The 14732-nt window shown below is 41.3% G+C and overlaps 1 protein-coding gene across 1 annotated transcript in view; it reads right to left on the bottom strand.

Moving 5' to 3' along the window:
* gbe1b (glucan (1,4-alpha-), branching enzyme 1b) overlaps window positions 1–14732 on the bottom strand; it is a 99344-nt gene that overhangs the window by 9854 nt on the left and 74758 nt on the right. Inside the window, exon 15 of the mRNA XM_074640381.1 lies at window positions 3738–3855. Within this exon, the coding sequence (XP_074496482.1) occupies window positions 3738–3855 (118 nt within the window). The remainder of the gene's footprint in view (window positions 1–3737; window positions 3856–14732) is intronic.

Genomic DNA, 14732 nt, shown 5'->3' with positions numbered 1-14732 from the left:
TTGAAAGCAACAGTTGTTAAATAAAACATGGACGATGTGGGCACCTTTTGCAGCCCCCGCAGAGGCTCTTCTCTGATTATTCTTGTCATAACCAGGTAGGTGTGAGGAGGAGGAGGAGGAGGAGAAGAAGAAGCATCTTTATGCAAGACTACAGTCTCCCTGTGCAATGTCTACGAGGGAGCCTCTAAAGGAGATCTAGTATGTCCCCACCCTGCCGACTCCCTGTCGGCCCCATTCCTCTCACTCCCTTTCATTCCCCATTAATCCATGACGGTGCCAACATTAGCAGATGACTTGTTAACTAAACTTCACATTTTGGTCCAAGAGGGATGTGGGTGAAGCAGTGGTGTTTGAATTAATAAGAGATTTAAGAGAATGTGGAATTTGAGTCCTTATCTGATGAAACCTAAGCTAATACGATAACCGTCTGCGTGAAAGAGGAAGAGGCTTTCCAAGGTTAAATAATGCTGAAATGATGCTCCAAATGGCACTATGAGTTTTTCCCAAACACATTTGTGATGCATTAAAGTGCTCCGTCCGCCTCTTAATATACATGTAGAGTAATATCCTCTATCCATTAACTGCAACACTTTCAGTATTGATCTGAGGAAGTTCAAGTTGAGTTCAGATAAACAAACACCTTATCAGGTGCTGTGTCAACTCCGCTACTACCTGAAACAGCTTAAGTGTACTGCCTCCAGATATTTATAATTTGACTGAACAAACTGAAAAAGCACAGAGGGAGACGATGACTGGGCAGACCACTTCACAGACATCACTGTCCTCGCGCATTAATTGGATTCATTAACATAAGATCTAACACATGCAATCAGCCGAGTTACAGTTGGAGTGTTTGGGTATCAGTGCTGATCCTCACTAATTCATCCCTGACCTTATTCATAAACATCTTATTGCCTTTCAGCATTTTAATCAAGCAAAAATTACATCAGGAAAAAAAAAGGAGGCAAACATGAGGAAGATCCTCCAGCACTCCTGCTTAAAATGCATATCGGTGTTTCTTTCTATATTTCAAGGACCTACCCATTTCGTGCTATTAGCCTAAAGCCGTCTCCATGATGGAAGCCCAGCGGTTCGTTCTGCCAGATATTACTCTCCCCTCCGTGATGCCGTGTGAGTTTAAGAGGCGTGCACATAAAAAGGTAAGTTCTAACACCATGAATAATGCACATTGTTTGACAGAGAATGTGAAAGAGCGGTAGATATCAGATTCACACAACGCTCAATGGCTCCAGGATAACTGCCAGCATGAGTAAAATGCATCGAAGCCCAATATGTTATTCACAAACAACGGATACCATCCCCTGATAGACAAATCTAGCCTTTTTTTTTTTGAATGCAGGCATATTTGATCGTTTTCTGGATTGCGCATTAAAAGCTAATCATATTAATGAGGAAGATGCTAAATTATAGAGCAGCGGTTAAGCTGAGAGGCCCAGACCGGGGAGATGGTGGCTTTTTGCCAGAACAGGCAGCCCTCTTTCATGACAACACACTTAAACCTCATTAGAATGGCTCGAAAGGATCCTCTCACTACAAACTCCATTTCAAGCTAATTAAATTGATTTGTGAAATCAAACACGAAACATAAAAGGACAAAACATTAATACACTGACAGCTATTTCATCATATTTTGTAATTGCTACAAGCAGGTTGAGTGTACACCTCTTTCCCTGCATAAAGGAAAACACTAAAGCCCAGTAAAACCATCAATAGCCAACTGATTAATGCATAGAAAGTGGAAATTTGAGGAGCATTAGGTCTATATGTTATAAACTGCTGTCAGTGCTGCAAAGAAAATATAATAATGTTAACCAAATCAGAATTTCTTTACTCATACTGCAGGTAGGAGAAAGTCCAGTCAACATCCAACACACCTGAGCCAACAACAGGCATGAGAATAAACCTCTCATAGTAGACATTGTGATTTGTCATAGTGGGAAAATACACAGGTTCCAACTAATAGCATTAATGATGGCTCTGTTCCATTAATATTCTTGCCTTCACAGTGTCATCCCGGCTAGCGCTGTTTATATGCGCCCTCAGAAATGAATGCTATGTGTCTGCAAGATACATTTAATCACACGGATGGTGGGGGTAGTATATCAGGAAGTGAAGGTCAGCATATAGTAACCATCTCATGTTTATTAATGTTTACATCGGGGAAGTCCTCAAGAAAAATATTCTGGTGTCGACCGGGGATGATTCAGCCCTCATCTGTTGACTAGAGGATGTATATGAATCCTCCAGATACACACTTATATAATGAGATTATTAGGTTTGCAACTAAGAACAGTAATGAAAGCTGCGTTATGTTTTAGTGCAGCAGTATGGGATCAGTGGGCACATCCGGTTCTGAAGAGTGAAGCCAATGCGGAAGTGTCTTAAACGTGCATTCTTTCTAACAGCCAGCAGGGGGCGACTCCTCTGGTTGCAAAAAGAAGTCTGATTATATAGAAGTCTATGAGAAAATGGCCCTACTTCTCACTTGATTTATTACCTCAGTAAACATTGTAAACATGAGTTTATGGTCTCAATTGCTAGTTTCAAGTCTTCTTCAATACAGCATGATGTTCATTTAGTAAATGATGGTCCCATTTAGAGACAAATAGACCATAAAGCAGGGGATGCTTTAGGGCGGGGCTACCTTGTGAATGACGGGTCGCTATCACGGCGTTGTCCGGTCTGGGAGTCGTCCGTGTTATTGTCTTAGAACTTTAGAACTTTAACCCTTTCACTGTGTGTTTTCAGTTGATGAAAGTTACTTTGTAACATTTTGGTCGCCTTAAAAATGGCGACGGTAAGATGGCGACGGCCAAAAACCAAGATGGCTACGGCCAAAATACGGAACTCAAGGCTTCAAAACATCAGTCCACAAACCAATGGGTGACGTCACGCTGACTACGTCCACTTGTTACATACAGTCTATAGCCAGGATCCAGGTATATGGGTGTGATTTACTGGGACACTTTAATGGAACGGAGTCATTGCTAAGGCTATTGGTCACACTATGTGCCTTTCCTGCTACAACAAGTCCAAATATCTTCTGACAGAATGCAATCATCAATCATTTTTTTGTGACACCTGACATGTCAAAATGTCTGAAATGAAAAAGGTATGCAAGATCAAAGCTATGCCCTGGGTCTTAACAATATGCAAATGCCATAAGTATTTAGGTAGTTAGTACACAAGAAATGAATGCATCTTTTGTACATCTTGTAATAGTAGGAACTGACTGCTAGACATGTGAGTTGGCAATGCTACAGGCAAAACACATTTGGACACAACAAAGCAAAAGAAAAAGTTTTAATCCTTCAATTTTGTATTTTCCGAAATCCTTCTGGAGCTGTCTCATCACCTCCCACAGCTGCTTTTGATATTTTTCAGCCGTGAGCAGCTCCCCCATTACATATGTGCACTGCATTGTGGGACAAGGGTATCCATCAACAGCACACTCCAACATCATTTAGTATGCATACTGACATTTTGGAGTACACTTAATTTTGTCACTTTTTCAGTGTGAATGTACAACACCCTCCAACTATGTTAGAATTAGTATGCAGAGTGGGATGGTGATACAGCATAGGTTGTTAGAGAAGTGGTCTAAAGACTGGATGCGACAACAATGGCCCGGGACTTATGATTGGAGTACACTCCATATTTAGGACTCAATGACGTTCGAACAACAGATGACCTTATATGAGTCAAAAACAAATTACCTTCATGGAGTTGGGGCGTCCGTTGAAGTGCTCGGCCTCGCTGAAGAACTCGGTGTTGTGGTCCAGCCGTCCGTGACCTCCATACTGAGCCTCATCTGAATCCAGCTTGATTTTGTATCTGACAAAGATTGACGTTAAGGCGCAACAGACAGTGGGAAACTAGATTATAAGATCTAAGACATAAGAAGCACGAGAGAAGGTTTTATCACCAGTGCTCTTGGTGTTCAGACTTGGTTTAGCAGCGCTCAGCTGGTTTATATTCATTGAAATCCTCGCATCCATCAGCATTCATCTCCCCTTCGCAGCACTACAAAGTGACAGAGCGGAGCCCTAACAGACAAAGAGAACGCTGCCTGAAATGAACATAAATACAAAAGTGATTCAGCCATGGCTCAGCCAGCCCGCCCGCCTGTCTAATCTATCCAATTCGCTGCATAAATAATGAATTTAATCAAAAAAGTGATCCATATGAGTGACAACAAATACACAACAATACACTACATATGAGTGACAACAAATACACAAAAGTACACGGTATCCACTCCTCTGGGACTTTTTCGTGTTTGATTTTTTGAATCACAGTGGAATAATTGAGCTTTTTTGATTAAGAAAAATAACTCTCACTGTCAAAGTGAGAGTAAATCACTAAAAAAATGACCTAAATTAAGCACAAAATAACATGTTAATTACTGCCAAGGTATTCATCCCACTCAGGTTAATATTTAGTAGAGGCATCAGAAGAGAAGGCATCTCCACATTTAGGTCTGATATTGATCCAACAAACTGCATCAGCTTTATACTATCTCTCCTATTTTCCTATACAAACACTGTATACTTCATGTGGAATATACTGCACATGTTGATTTTTTTACTTAAAGTGGCAGTAGGCAGTATCTTTTTGGCATCATTGGGCAAAAATTCCATAATAACCTTTCAGCATATTGTAATTCAAGTGTTCTGAGAGATAACTAGACTTCTACACCTCCTCATGGCTCTGTTTTCAGGCTTTAGAAAAGCGGTGTTTGGTATTGGAATAGATCTCAACATGGCTGCCGGGTCACAAACGTTCTCATTTTACAGCTAAACCGTGCACTACAAGATGATTCTGAAAACATTTGAGGAGAGCAATAGGCATTAACGTAACAGAATATTGATTCACATTTGATCAGCGCTGCCTAGTTTGACCGTTTGGTCGGAGTTTGCGAGTGATTGACAGCCGGCTCATAGACGGTTGCTGGACAGCAGACCTCAGATCAGCTCTTACTGCTTGTTTTTCTCCGGTCTGTGAAATCTTGCAGATGTCGTTAGGAGCACTGGAGGACACCGGAGGACACAGAGGCACATGATTTTTTTTAAAGGTTATCTGTTTCATGTACTACTGTCACGATATAGCGACCGTTTTATAAAAATAACTTTTTTTAATCATATTTGCTCCAATCTTGCCTACTTCAGCTTTAACCATTTAAATGTCAACAATATCAGTTGTTTATTGTCAAACTAGAATTACCGCCTCACAGTTGTATGACTCCGCCAACCAAGTTGCAGTTTACATCCTGTGTCCAAAATGTCAACACTTTGCCATTTTATCCTGTAAGACATTTATGTGAAATTGTCATAATTAGGAAAGTCATTTTGAGTTTATTTGTGAGGTCACAGTGACCTCGAATATTGACCTTTGACCACCAAAATTTGTTCATCCTTGAATCCAAGTGGAGGTTTGTGCCAACTATGAAGAATTAGCTCAAGGCGTTCCTGAGATGTCACAGTGACCTTGACCTTTGACCACCAAAATCAAATCAGTTCATCCTTGAGTCCAAGTGGACAGAAGTATGCACACAACCCGAAAACATAATGCCTCCAGCCACGGCTGATGCGGCGGCATAAACAGTTTGATGAATCCACTGTGATTCAAAGTTGTGAAACTATAAAACATGTGAGGTGATGGTGGTGGTTCTTCACTGCACTGAGACACTTAAATAGTAAAAATTGATAATAAGGTCACCCCAGTTTCATAAAATATGATCGTTCCTGAATTGGAACCGAGATGGAAAGACATTACATGAAATATAATATGTAAATCATGCCATATGTTCCAGTGAGGGCTTTAGCATCTATTCACCTTTTTTCCAAACGCGCAGGATCAAATCGATTACATGATGAATTATGCCCTTCGGCAGGTGTAAATGGAGAACACTGACTACTAATGTGATATCCAAATTGTTAGGAAAGAGCTCCCAAAGTGTGTCTGAAGAAACAAAGAAAAGCCCTCCTCCCTGTCTTAAACTGCTTGACATTAGCACGGTTCCCATCTTGTTGCTTGGCAAAAAAAAAGAAAAGGGATGGATGTCGGAATCAGTTTCAAGGCCGTTATTAATGTCAGAGGAAATATTGAAAAAAATTTTTAAAAGCCCCATTTAAAATGAAAGAAAGTCCCCCTCTGACAAGTATGTACATAAATATATACAGTACATTTATCTGAAAACTTCTCCAGGCAAAGTTTTGCCAGTCAGATATGCTTAGTAGCCTACATGTCCTACACTGCCCACCCTGATATGTATAATGTAAATAGCCATGAACATCTGTGCAGTGTATTATTTACTCGCGTCTCTCAGTGACAGGAGCTGTAAGGACTGTAACAAACACCACGAGAGAAGGAGCACACATGTAAACAGTCCCCTAATTGGCTGGCTGAATAATCACCTTATCTCCCCATAGGCGATACGGTGGAGTTCGAGTGTGATCCTCAAACGCTGCCTCGTTCTGCCCCAGAGCTGGGGAAATTCTGCTTTTGCTGCTTGCTTGTCTGCTTTGATAGTGATGATTAAAAAAGAAGTGGCGCTCTGTGCATTGTTTCTCCTGAGGAGGAAGATCCCCCTCCTCCACACCTCCACTGCTCCGGTGTTTTATTGACAGAACAAACTCATTTTGCTCCAACGGCTTCACGGTAACCATCAGAAGAATATGGAAATATTCTCTCAGGGGTTATAATGCCTCTGGGAAACGGAGGATGTATGTCATTCAAAAGGTCAATCCTCCTAATACAAACAGTAAAAAAACGTCGACATTAATCAATTCTAACAGTGCATGGAATACGTTTTTTGAACAAAATATTTTTCCAATAACTTGTTTTGGAACTGATTTGGAGTGTAAGTAACACTACAATGCTCCTTCACACTGCTTGTTGTGCATCTCTAGTCCTTGTGGATTGCACGTGTACTGTAACTGTGCCTGCCTGTGGCACAGATCGCTCTGGAAATGAGGCATAGTTACAGTAATTCAGAGTTCCTTGGCAAACTTCTCTGCAAGGAAGCGAGAACCAGCACAAATTGGTAGTTGGAAGCTTTGAGCGATTACGTCTTTGTTAGTGGCTACAGACGGCCGCAACAACAGCTTTTGCAGTGCAGCTGTAAAGTATTGTAATCAATACAGCCTTGGTGAATAAAGGGGAATGATTTAAGAACACAATCAATTTTGCCCAATGAGCAGAGAGAAAAGAAGGCAGTCCGAAGCTTGACGATTAGAGCCATTGATGACCTGAAAACAATCTGGCCATGACCATGATTGCAGACCGAGCCACCACTTAGTTTCTCCATCAGCTTGTCGTTTTTCTCCGGCTGTATGAAAGTAATAGCACCCTGGTGTGGGTGAACAAGAGCTGAGCGAAATGCGTATGCACATCTGAAGAATGTGGCACGGCCTTGCAAGCACCATATATTGCCTCTCCAGAGTTGACTTTTTTCCTGCCTTCTGCTGAAACTCATAATGTAAAGTGAGAACCCTTATTCATTTCAGAATAAAGAGATGTCCATCACTGTATAAAGAGCACGACACCTACAATTGCTATTTAACAGCCTTCAGCATAACAGTTGTGTTAACTCTGTTGTATTGATTTGAAGTTACAAGTTTGGAAGTTCTAGACCGTCCTGTCATGCTTTTTATAAAAAGAGACGAGAATCCTTTTATACATTTGTACAGAAAAAAAAATATATTGCTTTAGATGGCTCAACTGCTATCATGAACTCACTGTCAGTGGTTAAACTAGTCTTATTTCCATAGATTTAACCCTCCTTCTTATCTGTAATTGTAGCAGACGTGCACAAGCAGTCAAATGATCAGTCAAACCCCCAGGTTAGCCGTTGAGCAATCATTACCAACATTACGGTACATTTCCGTGTGTTTTTGCATTTCGTTTTGGGAGAGGGTTTTCATTGATGGAAGGGGGGCGCCAATGACTTTGATGACTGATTATAAGAATCTGCTCGTGGGTTTGACTGTCTGAACTGTTGAACCAGACTGTTGGACGTTGTGAGAACACGTTAGATTATTGCAATTTAGGAAGGGGAGCATGATTTCTTGTCTTGCTCTGGATCTATTGAGCTGTCGGGTAAAGAACAATAATTTTTTTTGACAACATGGTCTGTGCTGATGTTCCATGTGAGCAGAGGTTGGTGCTTAGACAGATATGGTATTGTTGTTGATAAGTCTAGGGGTTTCGTTGTTGTGTTTATGCCCTAAAGTCAATTATTAATTCAGGACTTATGGGGTGTGTTGAGCTGCAGATTATTGGCTGTGCACCAGATAGTTACTTAATTCACCTGTTCAGTGTGTTTTATTGTTATTGGAGAAGAGGCCTACAGTAAAACGGTTGTGGCATATTTAGCAACCCCCTGCCTTGGCACCCTCGCTGCACCGACACACTCACTCCATTCAAATGAAGGAGAGTTTTTTTCACACAGGACTCAAGGCGGTCTGAACTAGGCTTTATAGATGTTATATAAGAAGTGGACGTAGTCACCGTGACATCACCCATTGGTTTGTGGACTGCCTTGAGCCTCGGGTTTGGTATTTCGGACGTCACCATCTTGATTTTTGGCCGTCGCCGTGTCATTTTTGCAACAAGAAGTGACACGAGAGGGTGGAGCTAAGTACAACCGAATGCTGAATAAGACATTGTTAGGCAACTAAAAAGGTTATAATGAACTTTTATGAAGTGAAAACACACTGTGAAAGAGTTAAAGTTGTAAGACGAAAATGCGGACAACTCCTAGACCGGACAACGCCGTGTTAGCGACCTGTCAATCACAAGGTAGCCACGTCCTAAAGCATCCCCTGCTTTATGGTCTATTTGACTCTAAATGGGACCATAACTTACAATATGAACATCATGCTGTATTGAAGAAGACTTGAAACTAGCGATTGAGACCATTAACTCATGTTTACAATGTTTATGGAGAAGTGAGAAATCAAGAGAGAAGTAGGCTCATTTTCTCATAGACTTCTATACAATCAGTCTTCTTTTTGAAACCAGAGGAGTCGCCCCCTGCTGGCTGTTAGAAAGAATGCAAGTTTAAGGCACTTCAGCATTGGCTTCACTTCTCAGAACCGGAGGTTGCCCACTGATGTTAACAGCGCAGTAGTGGCATGTGTTTTTTTTTACCTTCAAATAAAGCAAAACAGTTAGCTTGTTTACCACCTGTTTAATCACGTGAATTCTTGTGTTTTTTTTGCCCCATCTGAGTTGATGTCACCATGTTCCCAAACGAAGGAATTACAGTGTTATAGTAAATGAGAGAAATGTTGGCCAATACTACAAAAATAAGACCCAAGTTGTAATAAATTGGAATTTTCCTTTAATGCCTGAAATAAACACAGCTCCTCTATTTGTCTACAGCGTTTGAACACGGATTTCAGATTAAGCCTCCGGATTGATGAGGATGTTTGTGGATGATATCTGCTAGAGTTACAACCCGCAGAGAAAAGTAATGCAACTGTGTTTAAGCAATCCATCTTGATGCATCTTACAGCACGCTGTGGTAAAAATAAAAAAAAACCAAGATGCATATTTTCCATTTTCAGAAACCTTATCTGGTACATTCAAGATAATATCAGAGTAAATTATAGTCACCTATGCACGACTGTGTATTTTATTATAGTTAGTTAGTGTCAGTGCACCTGTAGGTGAATTATTCCGAGCGGCATTCAAGGAACGGCTCCGACAGAAAGGGAGAATGATGACCTGACACAATCTCAACTGCCTATTGGCACAGTGTAAATCAAAGACCAATCTGCCCTGACAGGTACAGCTTTCATGACGGGATCCAACTGGGATTTCAAATACTCTAACCAGCCAGATAAAGCCCAGTGCCTGAAGAATGTGTCCACCACGAGTCAGAGAGAAAATAAAAAAAAAAAAAACGAAACACTGATGGTTTGAGTGCCTGTCGAAAAGCTGACGTTGACTGCATTTTAATGGGCAACATTTTGGGGCGAGGTGCTTCGCTTCACTTTCTCTCCTCGTTCCTCGTGGCGAGAGAATAAAAAAAAAAAACACACTCAGAAGAGGACAATGAGAAGCAAAAGAGAGGCTTGTCTAAAAATATGAAGAGGCCAAACAGTCACTGTGCATCCAACTAAGGACTGATACTGAGGATGATGATTATATTGCAGCTGAGTTGTAATTTATTTATCTTAAAAGGAGTCTTGTGTAACATTTCGGGGGATCTATTAGCAGAAATGGAATACGATCTTCATAACTATGTTTTCATTAGTGTATAAACACCTGAAACTAAGAATCGTTGGGTTTTGTGAGCTTAGAATGAGCCTTTCATATCTACACCGCAGATACATAGATCGCCATGTTGCTTCGCCATGTTCCTACAGTTGCCCCGAACAACCCGTTCTCACTCCTAACTCGTCAAAAATACCGCCATTTGGTAAGTGCCCCTCGGCGTCGGAAACCGCCGCACTGAGGCACTCTTTAGCAACAGTATGTGACGAACCGGGCTTTCAACTAACTCCAATGTAAACTGGTTGGAGCAAGTGACGTAGTATTAACAGCGTGAGAGTCCGCTAATAGTGGACGGGAGGTGTGATGGATGGGTCAAACAAACGCAAGACTTTCAAGCAGGAGACCGCTTTCGTGTCCCGTGTGAAACTAAAAGTAACGTTGACTTATTTCGTCACGTCAGTCTTTAGTCACGTGACTCGTCGGTATCGTCAGTCCCCTGTGTAACGTGAGTCGCTATTCAGCGAAGTTAACGTCAACCACGACCATTTCCTAACCCTACCTAAGTGGTTGTGTTGCCTAAACCTAACCTAGTTTATTTTGAAAGGACACTATGCATGTAACGAGCGTATTATTGGTCTGTCTGAAAGTAACCCGAGAGGGGTATCCCGTGCGACAGACTCTGATGCCGAGAGGCACTGACCAAGCGGCGGTATTTGATGAGTTTGGAGTGAGAATATGTAGCCCAGAATGAGCAAACCAAACACTTAGCTCTAGAGAGGACCTTTCCTGAAGTTACCTGAAGGCCACCGTAGTTCTCTGACACCCTTGGGAAACTGCGGTAACGTGAGCCGCAGAGTGCAAAACCGTGGTACCGCCAGCCGCCGTCTGACTTCCTAACAGTAGTGTTAGTATGGTAAGGATGGCCTCTGAGCGAGGTGAACGCCGTTACCACGGTTTTGCATTCAGCGGCTCACGTTACCGCAGTCTTGGAAAGGGAGGGGTACTCAGTTAGTTGCAATCTGCAACCACACCACTAGATGTCGCCAAATCCTACACACTGCTCCTTTAAGGTTAAGACAGCAGATTTTCAGTTTTACATTATACCACAGACACTACAGGTAAACCACAGCCGTTATTTAGCCGGTACGCATCTGAACCACATCAAATATTTCCGCAAAGTTTCCATGTATAATTAACACTGAAGCGTTCTATAACAAGCAAACAGAGAAACCACCTTAAGATCTATCTAGACCAACATGCAGTCATCCAGCATGTGACGGAGGGCAACAAAAGGTAACTTAATGGTGTTTTTTGCTGATATAATACCCGACTCGCCATATAGCCAAAGGAAATAACAGCCTGTATTGGATCCATTTAGAGCAGTGCACAGCATGGTCAGCTGCATCCAGCTATTATTTCCAGATACAGCAGCGGTGTGGGGCTCTGCTGTGACATCCCTGACCCTCACAGGTAGAAGAAAGTTTAAGTATATGACAGCTGAGTGTAATGAAAAACCACTTTTGGACTCTTTGAGCTTGTCTTGTTTACCTCCTCTGCTCTCTGAGTGGCACTTTCATCTGTCTTCTCTCCTAATTGGATCCTCTGCACACATTCCCATCGGAGGATCTGCATCTCCTCGTACACACGGCGCATTTACCTTCCTCACACACACGGCACATTTGCCTTTATGTGTTTACTGCGTCTCTGTATAATGACAGCCAGAGCTTTGCCCTCACATTTATTTGCATTTCCTCTCAACCCACCCAGTGTCTGAGGCCGCTCCTTAAACATCAAAAGAAGCACCAGGAGGAAGAGATGTGGTTCCATCTAAATGAAAATAAACCCTCAAAAACGGTGTTACAGACACTGCGCAGTAAGGCTATTAGTGGTGGGCCCAGGATTCACCCCATCAAGGCAGAGCTGGAGACACGAGGCACAAAGTACAATTACTGCACATCAAACAAGCTTACAATTAACTCATGATATTAAAAGATAAGGGGTTACCGCTGTTGTTTTTTAATCATCAAATGAACTTAATTATTGTTCTGTCTCTCTATTCACATCTAACAACAAGGTTTGTCTTCATTTTTTTAAGATGTTGATTAACACTTGCAATAGAGATTGTTGTATTGTTTTTTTAATCCACGGTAATAACCATGCTGCCTGGGCTGTCAGTGACATTATGCCCTAAACTTCTGAGTAACAATATACAATATGATAATTGCCAGATAATGTAATAACATTACAGCAATGGAATTCCCTTTTCCCAATTCTGAGACGTAATAAAAGCTTGTTAATATAATATCATCAGGCTGATATTGTATTTTCATTTAGGGTATTTCACTACATTTTGACAGTTTTATTATTTCATTATAATTAGCAAAAAGGCATCAACTTATCCATCTAAATGAAACAATAAAAACAAATGTAGAAATCAAAAGGAACAACTGCTGTTCAACAGCCTCGTTTTCAGCCAATCAAATCATCGTAATCTGAGACTGAACTGCTCATGTGTACTGATTTCTACCGAGGGGCATCCAGAGAAAACTGACAAACTCTGTCTGACTCACCATCATATTATTTAAGTCATAGCTGAAAAAAAGCAACACCATCCATCCAGGAAAGTGTTGGCGGTGGCTTCAGTGGGCCCCACAAGAGAGCGATGTCCGTTATAATAAATACAAATCTGTCAGCTTTCGGTCCCCCTTCACGTCCCTGATCATTAAGCCTGCTGTAATCACAACTGTGGAACTCATTAAATTCCTGTGCGCTGTGCGCTGGGAAGACAGACAGCCAATGCGGCTAAAGAGAGCGCTTTCTGAATCACTGGGCTCAGCTATTATTTCTCTCTAATAGCAGAACAACACCGCCATAAACAACTGACTCATATTCCTCTCAACGGTGACTGCTAAAATTATATCACAAAAGTGTTAGCCTCGGAGAAAATCCTGCCATTGAAATTACGGGTCTTTACAAGTCACATTTACTTAAAATAAGTCTGACAGTGTTTAGATCCCTGATCCTCTTCTCAGCCCCGAGGAGTGCAGCTTCTCAGAGAGGATTTTTAGCATCTCCAATGCCCTGACAAATGTATTAGTAGATTCATTTTGAACCATGTCCAGCCGTCAAACTCATATCAACAGTTAGTTAGTAGTGAGGATGACAGGTTGATTAAGAAACTCATGTAAAGTATATGAGAGTCTCAGAGCCCATTTCAAATGTAGATCAGCTACTTGTTCACCTCGATGGTATGCAAGTGAGATTATCTTAAAATAATTCATCTTATTCTAGCGTTTAATACTATAACAGGAGTGCAACATAAAATAGTTGCAGTCAAAGCCTGATATTTTTTCCTCTTCTGTGCCATAGAGGGTCATTGTTTTCCAAAAAACTATTAAGAACAGATCAGTGAGTCATGTCGTTGCACTAGATGACATGTTCCTTCATTACCATGAACATGGCCACTGTAACTGGGTTAGCACTTCAAATACACAGCTGAAAATAGTCCCCAACAGATGCAACATGTGCTAAAAACTACAGAAGAAATTCCTCTATATAGGAAATTATTTAGCCTTTAAAAAAAAAATCTTTTCAAGATCTTTTCAAGATGACCATTTTCAGTAGAAACAAAAGGGTGGGTCCCCAGGCTGGACATGTAGGAAAGTATTGAAAGACGGACTAATGCGTCTTTTCCTGAGGTTTGCTGTCGATAAGAATATTGCTAGACCTATCCTTTAAACATCTAGTGGCACTCTAATGTCATGGGAATGTGCTCACTCATTTTTGACAATCATGTAATTCAATTCAGTTCAATTTATCTTTATATAGCGTCTTAGTAGAAGTTATCTCAAGACGCTTTTCATATGGAGCAGATCTAGACCGTACTCTATAATTTAGAGACCCAACACGAGATCCCCCCATGAGCATGCCCTTGGAGTGACAGTGGCAAGAAAAAACTCCCCTTTAACGGGTAGAAACCTTGGGCAGAACCAGGCTCTGGCTGGGCGGCCATCTGCTGTAATGAAGTGTTAGACAAGTGTAAATTTGGACTTGTTGGTGGTGATAGATGAAGACTTACAGGATATCCAGAGTTGATAAGATGTATCCACTGGGGACCATTAATGTACCAAATAGTTGTTGACCTACTTCATCTCACTCTGGCCCAAAGTGCTGTAGAGCTAGTGACGTAGAATAAAAAGTGAGAAAGCCCATTTATGGAGGGCGGGAGGGGAGGTGGATGGGTCCAACAAAAACACAACTTTTAACCAACAGACCAGGTTTCGAGACCTGTGTTTGGTTTTGTTATAGTTAGTTATGTTCGTGACAATTGTCACGTTTTTTTAGTGACATGTTTTCTGTACTTTTGTTACATTGTTTCTGCATGGATTTTACTTAATTTACGTACTTATTTTAAGCCCAACCATGGTGTTTCTTCCTAACTAAGTGGTTTTATTGACTAAAACTAACCACGGACGTCATCGTAGTTT

The sequence above is a fragment of the Sebastes fasciatus genome, chromosome 7 (genome assembly GCF_043250625.1).
Source record: "Sebastes fasciatus isolate fSebFas1 chromosome 7, fSebFas1.pri, whole genome shotgun sequence".
Lineage (NCBI taxonomy): Eukaryota > Metazoa > Chordata > Actinopteri > Perciformes > Sebastidae > Sebastes > Sebastes fasciatus.
Note: the sequence above shows the minus strand (reverse complement) of the source record. Positions and strands in the feature narration are given on the sequence as shown.